The sequence below is a fragment of the Apodemus sylvaticus genome, chromosome 10, assembly GCF_947179515.1.
Source record: "Apodemus sylvaticus chromosome 10, mApoSyl1.1, whole genome shotgun sequence".
In the NCBI taxonomy this organism is placed as follows: domain Eukaryota; kingdom Metazoa; phylum Chordata; class Mammalia; order Rodentia; family Muridae; genus Apodemus; species Apodemus sylvaticus.
This window is the reverse complement of record NC_067481.1, coordinates 1,777,256-1,793,245: the sequence shown is the minus strand read 5'-3', so window position 1 is coordinate 1,793,245 and position 15,990 is coordinate 1,777,256. Positions and strand designations below refer to the sequence as shown.

Genomic DNA, 15,990 nt, shown 5'->3' with positions numbered 1-15,990 from the left:
CATGGTTCATAGCAGCCTGCAGCCTCATGGCCCCTCGGTGCCTTGTGCTGTTGCTGCATCTAATAGTCGCCATTGAGATGGGTGGGCAGAGAGGGAGAGGGAATGAGAGAGAGAGAGAGAGAGAGAGAGAGAGAGAGGGAGAGGGAATGAGAGAGAGAGAGAGAGAGAGAGAGAGAGAGAGAGAGAGAGAGAGAGAGAGAGAGAGAGAGATAGAGATGAGTGTAAATACCCATGGAGGGCAGAAGGGAGCATTGGATTGGATTCTCTGGACCTGGTGGTGTAGACCAGCTAAGTCCAGTAAGTCATTTGATGTGGGTTCTGGTAATCATCAAACTTAGGTCCCATCCAAGAGCAGTGAGCACTGCTGACTGCTGAGAGCTCGGGGTTGATAAGTAACACTTTGTCTGTGGTTATTGATCAAGTGTGCCCCTCCTTGAGTTCTTGCCACTCGAGCTTTGCCTTTGTCTTGTGCGTCCTTCGGCCACAGTGGAGCTCCTGGCGGGCGGGGTGGATTGAGGCAGTCCCTGTGACTGTGATGCTAGCACACATCCCTTACTGCACAGGAAGCCTAGTGGACCTCTGGAGTCTGTCTCTGATCTTTGTGCTTTCCGAGTGATCAGGTGTCACCTTCTGCCTTTGATTTCCTTTGACTCCATGAGTTAATTGTTATTCTACATATAGAGTATGAGAGAATTTACTGGGCTTCCTTCGGTGCTTGGTTCTAGCCAGTTTTGCAGCACTGTCTTTAGCTACATAGCTTCTGGCCTGCTCTGTCCCAGTGGCATCCAGTCTGTTGAGCTGGTTTCCCTCAAGTAGCTCCTTGCCGGCGAGGCTCATCTTGGAATGGCTGCCAGAGGACTCTTCTCCTTACCTCTCGTTGCCAAAAGTGACATGTCTCTTCAAGGACTTTATCCTTTCACATAGTTTTCAGGATGTTGGCCAAGTTCCTGAGAGACTGCTGTTGGACCCCGTGAAGCCCTGTGGCATCTCTGCACTTGATGATACTTTTGTAATATGTGGAGTAGTATCAGGGTTCCTGCTACACAGTCACCAGTGGCACCTTTACTAGTTCCAGGGAGTCTGTCTGATTTCTGTTGGGGTCTCCATGACCATCCCAAGCTTGCATTTTCAATGTCAGATCTGACTTGTCTGAGTCTCTAGTGTTCTTTGAGCCGTGGCACTCACTCCCCATGGCGGCCTTGCTGTGGCCTCGGGGAGCGGCCCGTGAACGAGCTTTATTAGGCGCAGGCCTTTATTCCTGAGAGTTCTAAAGTTTTTATCTTCAGATCTAGGCACTGAGGTCTGCAGGCAGCCTTTTCGCATTGGTGGTGGGCCTGTGAGTGCTGTCGTCTTCTTCAGCCTCATAGTTGAGGTTTTGGGTGAATGTGGGTGAAGCTATTCCTGCTTTCAGGGCCAGTTGCCAGTGATGCTTCATTTTGGCCACGTGTAAGTTTAAGTTAACTGACAATTTATTTCTGACCTTTGCTTTTGTGGTCATGGGGGAGACAGGCGGACATCTGTGCTCACTTGCTCTTCTTCCTCCTCCCCTCCCTCCCCCTCTCCCATCCAGCCTGGGATCAGGAAAGTATCTGATGGGGGAGGGACAGACAGGGTTTCTCTGTGTGCCCTTGCTGCTGTCCTGGAGCTCACTCTGGGACATTGTGGCTTGGCTTCTGCAAGCCCTACCCCTACCTCTGGCGGGCTCTCTGAGCCTTTGGCTGACCTGCCCTGGACTCTGTAGGCTGTTTCATCCTCTAACCTGTATGGAAGTGGTCAGGCACCTATGGACTTTGGAGGAGGTAGATGAGGCCATGGACAGCCCTTGTGCAGTCTGGAGAGCAAAGGGTCCAGTGTTGGACATGGGGAGGAAGCGATAACAGCCCAGCTGGCCGAGGGCCAGGCCAGCGTGAGTGCCAGGTAAGCAGGCCCAGCCGCAGTACCTGCCTTTCTTTCCTGAATCTCCTGCTGGTGTCAGGGTACTGACGGGTCCTCTTTCTAACTCGGGTGATGGTGACCTTTCCACACTTGGTGATCTTCCTGTCTATGAAACTTTATTTCTTATTTTGACTTTTGGGTTTTTCAAGACAGGGTTTCTCTGTGTAGCCCCGGCTGTCCTCAACTCTCTCTGTAGACCAGGCTGGCCTTGAACTCAGATCCTCCTGCCTCTGCTTCCCAAGTGTTGGGATTAAAGGCCTGTGCTACCACTCTTGGCCTTATGAAGCTTTATTTAAGAACAGAAACAAACCTTCCCACTTCTTGGGAAACACTACATGTGATGCTGTGCCTTCCTCAGAGTCTTTATGGTGAATACCTGCTTCCCACCTTGTTTGCTGTGTGCTGCTGAGGTGGGCATTGAGTAGGGTCTCCCTGGGTACCCTGCTTAGCCCAGGTCTTACCTGCTTAGCTCCTGTGCCCATTACTGTGGGAACTGTGGGAGCTGTCTTGGTCCTGGTCGCCGTCATGCAGAGGGCCCCGTGGACCTTGTCAGGGCCCTCGCCTAGTGACTCTGAGGGATGATAGTGTGCATCGAGCCCACCACTGTAGGGCTGACACTCTTGGTGGCCAGTGGCAGGTCAGAGTGCTGGTGCCAGCCCGACTAGTTCCCATCTAGACACTTCTGCTTGGGACTCTCACCCTGTCTTCACACCTGAGGGAGTGCCTGGTTCCCTGTGTCCGTAGCGGATGAGCAGTCACCCTTGTGTACTTCTTTAGTGCCTTGATTATCTCTTTGCTCATGGCCCTGAACCCCAGAACTGTCCTTGCAGAGCACCCTGGAATAGAGGAGGTGGCAGTGCCCGCTGTGCTTTAGGAGCCGTGCTGATCCCTGCCCTGTGGTGCTTGGCTGGTGTGAACTTTCTGCATCCATCGTCAGTCTGAAAGCAGATCCACATGGTTAGGGAGGCAGAGCTGCTTCCAGGGCCTCAGCCATGTCTAAGGGGCAGGTAGCTGCGTCTTTCTCGTACCCTGAGGGTGCCAGTTTTCAGCCTCTCGCTCCCTCCATGCCAAATTGAATTCCATTTCCTGTACTGTATATGGGTGCAGCAGTCAGAGCAGCCGGTCCGGTCAGCTTGCCAGGCAGGCAGTCCTGTCCCTGTGTCAGGATCCCAGCATAGCCCTAAGCACAGAACCCAGGGCCCCCAGCCAGCAGGGTTTGTCCTCGGAGGGCGGAGGGTGCAGGGCGCGCATGCTCTGCTTGTGCTCCTCCAGCCTTTGATCTGGGAGCCTGGGCAGCTGATTGATTGTGGAGCATGTGTCGTGTCCCCCACCCCCGCCCCTTGTGCTTCTTGTCACCAGCAGCCCCACACCCAGAGGGCTGGCCGGCCACATGCGTCTGCTTTGTGTCCCTACTCAGTCTTGGGGGAGGGGGACGGGAACAAAACACAACTTTTTTGGGGAACTTCAAAGGTACACTTTAGTAATCAAAAAGAGTTTCCAAGTTTCCCATTAATGTTTTGCCTGTGTGTGGTTTTTGGATTTAAATAAAGACTCAGAAGAAAGAGACAGGATAAAATACAGGCAGGTCCTTGCTGAGGCCCGGGATGGTTCACAGAGCCCGGCGGTTCCTGCCTTTGATGTCAGACATTAATTATTAGAAGGTAGTTTTACTGGCGATCAGAACCCGGCTCTGGGAGAGGCTGGGGCTGCCCGGCGCCCCCTGGCCATGTCCTTTGAAGTCCCTCCACAGCCCAGGAGGCCGCCTTGTAGCTCTAGTTCACTTGCAGGGCGCTCATAGCACACACACCCCTGTGCCTGTAGCCTCCCCAGCAGCTGGCACAGGGGCCAACCCTGATCAAAGGCCCTGGTCCTCCTGGGCAGGTCTGGCTGCCCCTGGCCGGCCTGCCCCTCCCCCTCGGGGGATTTCCTTCATGTCTGCCCCTCATACAGTCTGGCCTTCACCCTCTGCACCCTGGGCTGGTGACTGGTTAGCACTAATGGGGCTGGAAGGGGTCTGTAGTGAGTGCAGGATGCCAAAAGGTTGTGCCAAACTTAGTTAGAATACCCACCTGGACCACTGAATGTCAGGCAGGGCAGGGTGATGGGTGTCTGTAGGTGGCTGGAGTCCGGGGCCCATGGATGGGGACTCTGTGATTCCGTTTGCTGTTCTCTGCCCTACGGGCTTCTGTTCTGTCATCTTCCTTCACAGGCCGGCTGTGGGTCTGCTGTGCTTCGGTGGTGATGGGTAGCCCTCGGCTCTGAGGACCAAGCTCACGTTTTTTTGAGAGCTACAGGCCATTCCTTCAATGAAATGTCCACTGTGGCTTTGCAGTGAGCAGTTGCTTGTCAGGGCTTTTGTTTGTTTGTTTGTTTGTTTTGTTTTAAAGTTTTTTACTTATATTTATTTGTTTGCTTGCTTGCTTATTTGTTTGCTTGTTTGTTTTGGAAATACAGTCTTACTATGTAGCCTTGGCTGGCCTGGAACTTGACACTAAGCTAGTGTCAAATTCACAGAGATCTACTTATCTCCCCCTCCTGAGTACTGGAATTAAAGGCATGTGTTACCATGCCCAGCTTATTTTTATTTTCAATAATGTGTATATATACATAACTGTGTGGGTATATGTACATGGGTGCAGTCCCCACACACGCCAAAAGAGGGAGTTGTATCTGTGGAGCGGGGCCTCCAGGAGGTTGTGAGCCACCCAGTGTGGGATCTGGGGCCTGAACTTCAGTTTTCTGTAAGAGCATCCATGACCTTGGCTGCTGAGCTGTCCCTCCATCCCTCCCTCCCTCCCTCCCTCCAGGTTCCTGAAGCTTCATGGGGTGGCCCAGGGCCACCTGGCCTGGGCAGGAGGGTAGAGAACAGCCCAGTAGAGCAAGGACCCCCACTTGTCCCCGGACCTAGGCTCCCAGGCTGTGTTAGGTGCGTGTTCCAGAGTTCGAGCCTTTCTTGAATATATATCTTTTATTCTTTGTTTTGCTTGTTAGACTTCTATGTAGCCTTGACTGGCTTGGAACTTACTCTGTAGACCAGGCTGGCCTTGAATTCATAGAGGTCCTTCTGCCTCTGCCTCTGCCTCTGCCTCTGCCTCTGCCTCTGCCTCTGCCTCATGAGTACTAGGATTGTAAATATGTACCACTAGACCCAACACAGAGTGAGCCCCCAGGAGCAGCTGCCAGCCTAGGCCAAACCCTGCGCCTGTCCCTGGTCTAGCCGTTACTTTCAGGGAGGTGAGAGATATGCCTCTGATGTTTGGCAGAAATGCTCTGAATGCTCACATGTCACTGCTGTGGCTGAGGGTTTGCAACTGCACTCATTTGTTGTTTGCTTGTTAGGGTTTGTTTGGTGTTTTTAAAACAGTTTTTTTTTTCCTCAAACTTTGACTGTCCTGGAACTTGCTCTGTAGACCAGACTGGTCTCAAACTCAGAGATTCACCTGCCTCTGCCTCCAGAGTGCTGGGATTAAAGGCCATACCCGGCTGGTCTCTCTTCTTTAAAAAAAAAAAACCTTTGGTCATTTTTTTTTTTTTTTGAGATGGAAGTAATTCATATCCACAGCAGAGAAGCTAATATACATGAAAATGGTGTGTCAGTGAGCTGGGGTGGTGTTTCCCCTGAGGTGTCTTGGAAAGGAGCAGCAGCTCCGTGCTGCTCTGAAGCCTGAGTCAGTCTGGCCTTGTACTCTGGCACAACTGTGTCCTGCTGTGCTGTCCAGGGCCTTTGATGGTGTCCATGTGCTCAGGCGCCTCCTCCCCCCTCCCAGGGTGCCTGAGCCCTGTGAGTAACTCGGAGGTTTGGCCTGCATCCCTCTTGTAGTGATTCATGGAAGCTCAAAGCCTCAAGGGGAAACGCTTCACATTCCCTCTCACCAAAGCCATTGTCAGCGCCCGCCCGCCGCCGGCTGGGCTGAGGAAGAGCAAGAAAAGGAGCAGGCAGCCGTTCATGGAGAAACTGGAAAATCTGAGATTGAGGTCACCTCTAAATTGTCCTCACACGCTTTCTTCATCTGTCATCCTGTCCTGGAAAATCACTGTCCAAAGAGGAGCCGTGACGAGGCCCATTTCTGATATGAGTAGGGGATCCTGTGTCCACGAGACCTTGCTGGGGCTGGGCAGGCCAGGCCAGGCTACGTTGATGTCTCTTCCTTCTCTGCTTGGAGTGGCTTCTCACTCTCTACTTCCCACTGACCTGAGGGTGGCTCCAGCTGTGCCCACCTGCCTCGCAGGGGCACTCTCCTCTGTGCCTCTTGTGCCCTAGTTCTCAATTGCCTGGGATCAGATCTCAGGTTGTATTATGGGATCCAGAATTCGTAGATGTGGGATATAGGAGACTATTGCTTTCTGTCCTGATCAGCTCTTCCTAACTATTTCCTGCCCACCTTGCCTCTTTTCTGGTCAGTGTGCAAGACCCTCACTGCTAGCCAGGACTCAGAATCTGTTGTGTTCCTAGGTTCCTGGAGTCAAAGCCCCCTGTGCTGGCTTCAGTAAGGGCTCTTTGATCTCAGTGTCGTCCCTTACCGCCTCACAGACAGGGAAGGGAGGCCACTGACCTTTATGTGCGCACTGTCATGTCAGCTCTTCCGAAGGCACTCTGTGCCTCAGTCTCCTCACCAGTCACATAGCAACCGTCATATATCATGACCCTGCAGGCTTCTTTTGAGGACTTGGGCCCAACATGCTTGGGCATCCTGGGAAAGGGCTCTTTAAGAAGCCCTTCCTTCACACTGAGCTCCCTGCTCTGAAGGAGCTGGCCTGCCTGTGGGAGACAGTCTCCTGCCCCAGGCTTCTCTCTCATTGTGCTCTCCAGGAGCCTTCAGCTTCCCCGCCATGGCCCAGTGGGACACAGCCTTCTGTGTCCTCCCACAGTACGGGAGGGTTCTAGGATGGTATCTTGGGTTCTAATCATTTTTGTTGGAGGCTTGGCCAGAGAGGCTTTCCTCTCTTCCAGGTACCAGTGATGCTCTGGTCGTCGCTCTGACTTGACAGGCCTGACAGCTGTCCCTGTGTGCTTTCCTTTGTCCTGATGTCTCATCACCAGATATGAGTTGTATATCCAAAACATCTCCATAAGTACCTAGGCTGGGAATCGTGTGTAAAGCTATCGGGGCGGCAGATGGGAGCCAGGCTCTGGCAGGGTATCCTGAGTAAACAGGCTCAGGCATGGCTAGGGGACAGCTGTGTGGCCTCTGTGCTGCCACTGCCCTGCTGCAGCCCCTCCCTGTCTAGTGACTCTCGGATGGAAGCTGTCTTAGGAAGGTCGTGAGGCTGGTGGAGCCTCTCCACTCTGAGTCCCTGCAGTCCCCTGCTGCCACTGCTGGTGGTGTGGCGCTCCCTGCCGGCTAGCTGCAGACCTTTTGAGGTGTCCTGGAAGATCTGAAGCCCTGGACCCTTCTACAGTAGCTTACTTGGCCTGATCTTTGCCAGTAGGTTCCAGTGGACCCTTGACCTCAGGGCTCTGTCTTGCAGCAGAGCTGTCCTGAGTAGGCTCTGTCCTGTCCTGGTCCCTGGGCTCTGCGGCTTTGTGGTAGAGAGTTCCTAAGTCGAGCAGGAAAGGCCAAAACAACGAAAAGTGCCAGTTTTATAACGAAAAGTGCCAGTTTTATTTTTCTGATTAAATTCAGCAGCTGCTGGACACGTGCTGCTGATGTTCCCTACGTGCCCTGTCCTGGAAGCAGCTAGCAAGCCACCATTCTCCTGCTGCCCCCAGTCTGTTCCTTAGGGGGAGGGTCCTGAACTGGCAGCAAGAGAGCCTGCCTGAGTTCCTCTGGTTTTTGAGCCTGAGTGCCCAAGACTACATTTGCTTCGGATCGCAGATTGCTACCACCTAGCCTGGACTGGCTGCCATAGCGACTTGCTGATAGCTCAGGATGTACCTGCATTCTGCCCTCCCGCTGGAGCCTGGGCAAGCTCATGGCCCTGCTGGAATGCAGGAGCTGTGTCCACGTAATGACCCGGAGCAAACAGCCTCTGGTGGCCACTCCATGGCTGTGGCTTTGGGGGGCAGTCCCCCCACCCCCGGTCCACCGTCAGCTCCCTGTGGCCCCCTGCCCAGGTCTCAGCCAGTCTTTCCTAGCCATGTAGCCTTGAGGTCAGGTGGGCTCCATGGTTAGAGTAGTATAGCAAAGCTTAATAGATGACAGGGATCTGGTGCCCATGAGGGGACTTCTAGGCAGACATCTGGGACAGGTATACATCAAAATACACCCAGTGTGGTTATATTGAGGGTGAGTGTCTTGTCCTGGCAAGGGTCAACAACCCTGGGCCTGAAGACATCTTTAGAATGATGGCACGGTGGCTTGGCCCTGACCTGTGGAAGGCTGCTGGGGGACATGGGAAGCTGTTCTCAGAGCCAGACAACCTGTCCCCAAGCTGTCAACATTTCAGGGCCTGGCTCATGGCATTACAGCTGTTTTTTTCTGCAGGACAGGACCCAACATGGGCTCTGCCAGTCCAACTGGCACCTTGGTCAGGCCTGGCTCCATGGGGTGGCCCCAGCACAGAGGAGGTGCCCACCCTCCTGGGCACCACAAGTGGACTGGGCCTGCCTTGTAATTTTCATTGCCATTGACGCCAATTAGGGGTGACGCTGTCCCTTCCTCTGTCCCTGGGTGGGCAGAGGGAAGGCCAGCTTGCTCCCCAGGGAGGGAGAGGTGGAGTCAGCCTGGCTCTGGGGCTGTGACTTGGAGAGGGCAGTAGGGGCAGCTGGCTGGGGTTTTTGCCAACACTCTAATTTGTTGGCTTCCACTGTCCCTCCTTTCTGGAACCCCTGACGTGTCCTTCAACAGGGGTGCAACTCCCTATGTTGGCTTCTTGAACTTGAGGTTCTTCCACTGAGGCAAGAAGTGTGTTATGACACTTGTGGGCTGCCCTGAGGTTGAGTGCCCACGGGCACTGATGCCCAGGGGGCCTGAGCATCAACACACCAAGGCTTCTGAGTACTCCAGCTCTAAGCCCTACTCTGGCCCTCTGGTTGTGAAATGGCTTGCTGGGATGGAGACTCTTAATGGTTGTTCCAACTGTGGGGACACACACACACACACACACACACACACACACGCACACACGCACACATACCTGGTGGAGCTGTACTCACTGAACTCCTCTGTTCATAGCCTGTTGACCGAGATCCTGTGGTGTGCCACCCTGACCTAGAGGACTTGCTACAGCCCTGGCCCGCAGAAGTACCTGACGAGTTCTTTGAGGTGACTGTGGATGATGTGAGGAGACGCCTGGCCCAGCTCAAGAGTGAGCGGTGGGTGCCCTGGCCTTGTAGTCATCTCAGTGGCTTTCCTCTGTGGCTTCACCCTGGCTCCTTCTGCCCTCCTGGGGGAGAACAGCCCTTAGGGCCTTGGAGAGCAAGGGGGAAGGCGGTTGCTTTTCGGGCTCAAGAGTAAGGAACTTTCTGCTGAGACTGGGACCTGGCCCTCTTGACCACAGGAAGCGTCTGGAAGAAGCCCCCTTAGTGACCAAGGCTTTCAGGGAGGCTCAGATGAAGGAGAAACTGGAACGTTACCCAAAGGTAAGCAGTGACTTCCTTAAGTTCCTGTGGGAGAACTTGCCCAGAAAGTGACTGTGACATCCACACAGGTAGTTGTTGAGTTGGTTCATAGGTTAGGCAGCCCAGGCTCATGTTGCGCCGCCACCAACACCACCGCATGGGACCTTCTCCGTGGGTGAGTAAATATCCTGGTAGGCCTGTGTGCTGAGGGCCGGCACTGGCCCGCCGGTCCTCAGCATGTGATGGTGAGAAGCTCAGCGCGTGCTACTTTACCACTGACTGTTCTCTAACCCTGTGAGGGAAACAACTCCTTGTTTGTTTGCTTTGTTGTTGTTTGGTGGGCTCAGAGCTCAGTGTTCTGCCTCCACGTCCTGAGCATTGGATTTCAAGTCTACAGCACCACACCCAGCCAACAGCGACCAGAAAATGCATGCAGGATGTGTCGTGTCTCAGACAGGGGCTCATGTAGTCAGGCTGGCTTTCGACGTGCTTTATAGGCAGAAATGCCTGCAATTTCCTGACAGGAGTTATAGGAGTGTGCCGTTTGGTGAGCTTTTAGGATTCACATGTTCATGCGTTGGGCACTTGGTTCGTTGTTCTTGTAGCTCAGATGTATTTATTTAGGAGCACATGGAAAGCTAGACCTGGGGTTGCTGGCAATTCCGAGAGTAGGAATGGAGCAGTGTGGCTCTGACCTCTCACCTGCTCCTCAACAGGTGGCACTGAGAGTCCTGTTCCCTGACCGTTACATCCTGCAGGGCTTCTTCCGCCCCAGTGAGACAGGTGAGTGAGTGCCTGCAGTACCTGAGAGGGCCACTGTGCCCTGTTGGGTGTCCCTGCCCTCGGAGCTTCCAGAAGATGGGGTAGTTGCAGGCTGCCAGCCTCTCCATGTGACATGCAGGTGGCTCTGAGGCTGCAGCATTTGTGGGTCTTCCAGGCCCAGGGTAGGACTTGGGCTGCTTCTTCTCAGAGAAGTTCAGTCCTGTCCCCAGAGCTCATGATTCTGAGTGTTTGGGGCATGAGCAGGTAGGAAGCCTCTGAGAAGAAGCCATCGAAGCCACCAGAGATGGAGTGGACCTTGGTGCTCTGTTTTAAGACAGTGAGGATGAAGTAGTTGTAGGGCTGATGGGTTTCTGTCCTGGCAGAGTTCAGGTTGAGGAGTTAGGTCCTCAGGAGGTACTGGGGGTGCTGTCAGTAGGCAGGCCTCTCTTGCATCAGGATGGGGATCTTAGAAGTGGCCCGTACAGTGGTTCCCACCTCACTGAGCATGTAGGATGGCGGGGATGCACTGCGGAATCCTCACATCCAGGGCTAGCATCTACCAGCAGGGTGGGTGCTGGACCTGCATTGCTGGGGATAACCCTGGGGCTCACTGTCCCTAGGTTCCCTGCAGGACCTTGAGTAATGAGTGTTGTTCCCCTTTCTCCACAGTGGGAGATCTTCGAGACTTTGTTAGGAGCCACCTGGGGAACCCTGAGCTCTCCTTTTACCTATGTAAGTCTCTGCTCCTCCGCTGGCCTCTGCCTCCATCCGGCACTGACCCTCTTTCCCTCTTTTTAGTCCGCAAGGTGTGACCTTCTCTCTGGGCTGGGACATAAGATGGTTTTCTCTAGGAGCCCAGTTGTCTAGCTCTCTAGCCCTGTGGTACCTGCAGGGAGTTGACCTCGGGGCCCAGCTCCCCTCCCCAGCTTGGCCTCTTCCCATTCTTACCCTGTGGCTCAGGCTACAAGGGGGACTGGATCCAGGAACAGGGTTGTCACCAGGGTGGCGAGGACCCCGTGAGCTGTAGAGGTGGGTGGACAGCCTGTGAACTGAGAGGTGATTCACAAGTGCCTACTGAGGCCTGTCTGCCCTGACACATGGGGACTGCCAGTGTCCTAAAAGACAGCTCCCCCCTCTCTCCACAGTCATCGCTCCACCCAAAATGGTCCTGGATGACCACACGCTGACTCTCTTTCAGGTACAGGGGTGCTGCTGGGGCTGGCTGTGCTGGGGGGATAGGGGGGAAGGGGGACAGGGCAGGGCGCCATGCTGCGGTTGGGTTGGGAAGGGAAGGAGTGCCCTGGCAGGCGCTGCGGTGGGTAATAAAGCCTTTCAGAGCCGGTGAATTCAGAGGGAGCAGTGCGCCTCTGAAGTTGTTTCTGACAGGGCTTTCCAGCCTCCTCCGCTTCCTGCCTGGCCCCGGGGTGGGGATGGGCCTGCCCAACTAGCTGGCCTGCTGTCCTCAGCTGGGGCCGCCTGGAGGTCCTGGCCCCTGGGCTGCTGTATGACACCAGCTCCCTAGCCTCTGGAAGGGTGAGGAAGAGGCCTGGCAGCCTGGTCTAGGAGTGGTGCCGGGCTTCAGGAGGGCTGGGGTCCTTAGCTGCCACTTACCTGCATTATCTCTGCCACTTTCACTAGAACTCCTGCTGGTCTCTGGTAGGAAGGCCATGGTTGGCCCCAGGCTTTTCCACGGGGCTCTGGAGGCTCTAGGATCTCCTAGGCAGAGGCTATTTGACCCTGCACCCTGCAGCGCCAAATGGAATGAATGCCTTGTTTTTCCGCACCCACCCCCCCAGAGCATCTGGGGCCGCCTTAGCCCCTTTAGTCTAATGGTTTCCTTTTCAAAGTCTTTAGATATTTTAATTAACAACAGAGGTGCCTGAAGGCCTCTCCAAAGGTCTGTGTTGGGGGTGACAGGCTCCTCTGGCTGCCTAGGACTGCTACCATTGGGGTGAGATGGGGCAGGGAGAGGCTGGAGGCTGAGCAGGGGCTGCTGAGGGAAATGCAGCCACAGGGCTCTGCTGTGAAGAAGGCAGGGAGGTCCCCGGAGTGGGCCTGTGACCTTTGACTCTCTTCTTGGCTTCTGAACCCCCAGGCGCCGCAGGCCCTTTCTTCATCTTTACCCCTCCCTACCTCCCCGGCCAGCTTGTTGATAAACACTGAATCTGGAAGATGCTTTGGGATCGGAGGGCCAGTGCCCAGGCTCCTCCCCTAGTTTGGATTCCCATGCCCCCTCCCCAAGCCCCAGGGTGCCTCTCACCCACTTCTGCCTGATTCCTGGTGCACTGCCCCTGCTACCAGCAGGCTCCTTTCCTGCATCAGCTCTGTCTGGAGCCACAGGGCCTCCCAAGGGGTGGCAGCCCTTCCTGCTGCTGAGGGAAAGAAGCCTGCTCCCCTCCCTGTAGGTGAGCAGGCAGCAGCCCTTGAGGCTGCAGCTTTTGCGTCTTTGGCAAGCCTGGATCTGCTGCCCAGGGGTGGTCTGCATTAGACTGTGCGGGATGCCACTGGCCCAGCAGAGCAGGGGCTTCCAAAGGGCACGGCGGAGGGGGGAAGGACTGAACCACAAGGAGGTGGGGTGCGGAACTCCACCTGGCCTGCACTGTGAGTGTTGTGGGCCTGAGCCCTAGGCTTCCTGTGGTGCCCCAGCCCACCCCTTGCTCCAGGTTTAGGAGATGAGTAGTGTTCTGCTGGTGCCCCAGGGAAGGAAGGAAGGAAGGCAGGCGAAGTGGGAGAAGCCCACAGAGCCTGTGCCCAGCCCCACCCCGCCTGGCTGCTGTGCTTCCGACTCTCGGGCAGCGAACTCCTGCCTTTCCTGCCCTGTAGGTGTATTCTGGGACCTGCTGGTCACTTGTCACCCTCATTTGTCCCCTGAGCTTTTAGTAGTCCTGGGAGCCTAGGGGAGGGGTGCAGCTTGAAACTTGTGGTCAGGCAGCCATGGTTACGCCTGCTCCACTGCCTCTTCTGTTTGTCTGTAGTAAGGGTAGAGAGAGTGGGCGAGAGCCCCGCATTCTGGTCAGTGTCAGCTCCCAGTGGGGGATCCCAAGCAAGTGGGCAGGGTGTCAGCTTCTGATTGGCACTGAATGAAGGATGAGTTCCTGAGGAGCTGGTCTGAGGGGCCTAGAAGACCCTTTGTAGTAGGGGATTCCTTCCCCAAACTCTCCGACTTCCTGCCCCTAGCTCAAGGGCATCTTATCTTCACGTTGAGAGAAAGAGGTAAGGAGCCAGGTAGGCCCTGGACTCCGCGCTGACAGAACAACAATGGCAGAGTGCTCCTCTACCTAGCTGAGTCAGGTGAGGCTCAGCCTGGGAGGGAACAGGACTTCCCTGTCCCCTGCCTTCAGAGTGTAGCCCACTCTCCAACAACAGGCTGCCCTCCTGCTCCTCCCTTGAACAGGCTTGGTCCTGGCAATGCCTAGTATTTGTTTAGAGCAGGCAGGCAGTTCAAGAATTCAAAGCCCCCAAAAGGCAGCCTTGGCCTCTTTCAGGAGTGTTTGGTCCTGGGGAGAAACAAGACAATAGCAGCCTTGCCACTGGGGAGTGACCTAATTGCTGGGCTGTTTCTTGGGTGCTGAAGAGAGCAGCAGCTCTTTCTGTCCCGGGTGACCCAGCAGCAGGGCAGTCCACGGCTGAAGAGGGGGATACAGGAGAGTTTGGGGAAGCTCATTTTTAGGTCATATTGAGGCCCAGCCTCCTTTGAAAACTGTTTAGCCTTGATGTCAGCAATCCCCTGCTCACATCGCCTCCATCTGGGGCTGGGTGTGGGCATTTGGGGGACAGAGCCCACAGCTGGCCTTTCAGGGTGTTCTGGGTTCTACCTGGCCTTTGCCAAGCTTCCCAGGCCCCACTAGGCATGGCGGCTGCCCCCTCATGCACCTCCAAGGGAGCCCCCTTGACGGGTGGAGATAGAAAACAGACATGACCTGTGGGCATGCCAGCCAGGCTCCCAGAAGTGCTTGCAAGAGTGGGCCACAGGCTACATGTGAACACCACTCGGTTGCTGGCTACTTGAAAGGCTACCTTGGTGGGAGGTAAGCCATTCTGGGGAACGAAGGCCTAGCACTGTCCTCCCCATGTCCCTGCTCGGATCCCTGGCTTCCTTCTGGCACCTTCCCAGGGGCACTGGGGCAGCCCCCCGCCCACCCCACAGGCCTCTTCTCATGCTGCTTTGATCGCAGACCTCACAATTGCGTTTCAAAGTGTTCACCGCCCTTGTTTGTGTCCCTCTGTTGCCGGCTGGAGGCTGAGGTTTCAGTTCCTAGGCCTGGCCTTTGAAGCTTGCTCTTATTAATCTTTTAACATCCCCCCCAACCCCACCCACCCCGCCCACCCCTCCAGCCTGTGGCACTCGCAGGAACCTGGAGCCGCATGGAAAGAATGCCCTCAGCCTGCAGCTGCAGCCCCTTCCTAGGGCCTGCCAGACTCCTGGCTGCCCTCAGCTTTTGGCCACATCAGCCCCAGCCCCAGCCCCATCCCCCAGCTCCCTTGGGCACAAAGTCAGAAAAAGAGGAAAACATTCTGATGTGTGATACTAGGGCCTCTTGGGCCCCTATAACCCTGGCTGTACTACCACACTGGAAGGAGGCCGCAAAGCCTTGTGTTCAGTGGTGGCAAGAGGAAGCAACCTTGTCTACCTCATGCTCCCACCCTATACCTTGCCCAAGAAAGTAGGTCCAGTCCCTGCACAAACCCCATGCCCTCTGCCCCTTGGATAGGCAGACCACAGAACAGCAGAGCACCCGCTGAGAGCCACACCTCTCCACTTCTCTGGTCACTGCGGGGCTGTAGCACCAGCAGATTTGGTGCAGGTGTGGCTTGGATAGATGTGGCTTGGGAGCTTTTGATCCCAGGCGTTCGGCTGTGTTTTCAAAGCCCCAGCTATCCTTGTTTGGGTGGGACAGGAGGAGCTTCCTTCTTAGTACAGAGTTAACAACCCTGCCTGGACTGGTGCGTCTCACAGGAGGCATCTCAGCTCACGGCATCTCTACAGCAGCTTGATTCTGAGCGCCAGCCCCTTTCCCTCATGCCTGGGCCTGTTGTTCTAGGACACTCCTGTCTCCAAGTGGCTCTGCGTACATTCCTAACCTTAGAGATGACACTCCTACCCACAGCTCCCTCACTGTGGGCTTTTTTTTTTTTTTAATAAGTAGAGGGAGAGGTTGTATGTCAATGGTATGGGAACACAGGTCTCTCCCACTTCTGTCCCTAGACAGTGTCAGGCTGGGAGACCTAGACACCCCTCCCCCCAACAGCCTTATGCCTCCTCTGGCCTCCTCAGTCAGTAACAGTTTGCTGGTGCTACAGCTGGTCAGTGGGACTGAAGGACAAGTGGGGCTCCCACCTGGTGCTCTGCTGTCTGTGGGCCATGGAGGGTGGAGTGCCAGAAGAGGGTGGACACCTCTGGGAGACAGAACCTGCTCAACTCTGCCTGTCTGGGCCTCAGAGTCTCCTTGATCCTTGCCCTCCCTGCAGGCAAACCTCTTCCCCGCTGCGCTTGTGCACTTTGGAGCTGAAGAACCAACAGGTGAGTGAGGCCAGTGGGACCCACCCTGAGTCCTGCTTTCCCTGATGCCTGAGGCGAGATGCCTTAGCTGGCACTCTGAGGTCCTTAAGTGGGTTGGGGACTGCAGTGCAGGTTTCGCCTGTGTCTGAGGGTAGGCTCTGGCTTCTGAAGGTCTCTACTTGGAACCTGGGCTGCTGGAACACACTGTCTCCCCATCTACGGCAGATGTGCTGGTGGCCAGGTAAGCTCATGAGGGGTTGGGAGCCCTCCAAGGCTGTGCCCACCACCTGGC

At 55.4% G+C, this 15,990-nt stretch overlaps 1 protein-coding gene across 1 annotated transcript in view; it reads left to right on the top strand.

Annotated features, from left to right (window-relative positions):
- The window catches only part of Aspscr1 (ASPSCR1 tether for SLC2A4, UBX domain containing), a 35,617-nt gene that overhangs the window by 19,229 nt on the left and 398 nt on the right, over nucleotides 1-15,990 (top strand). The window contains exons 8-14 of the mRNA XM_052195287.1: nucleotides 9,051-9,190; nucleotides 9,376-9,457; nucleotides 10,153-10,219; nucleotides 10,868-10,930; nucleotides 11,344-11,396; nucleotides 15,668-15,719; nucleotides 15,870-15,939. Of these exons, the coding sequence (XP_052051247.1) occupies nucleotides 9,051-9,190; nucleotides 9,376-9,457; nucleotides 10,153-10,219; nucleotides 10,868-10,930; nucleotides 11,344-11,396; nucleotides 15,668-15,719; nucleotides 15,870-15,939 (527 nt within the window). The remainder of the gene's footprint in view (nucleotides 1-9,050; nucleotides 9,191-9,375; nucleotides 9,458-10,152; nucleotides 10,220-10,867; nucleotides 10,931-11,343; nucleotides 11,397-15,667; nucleotides 15,720-15,869; nucleotides 15,940-15,990) is intronic.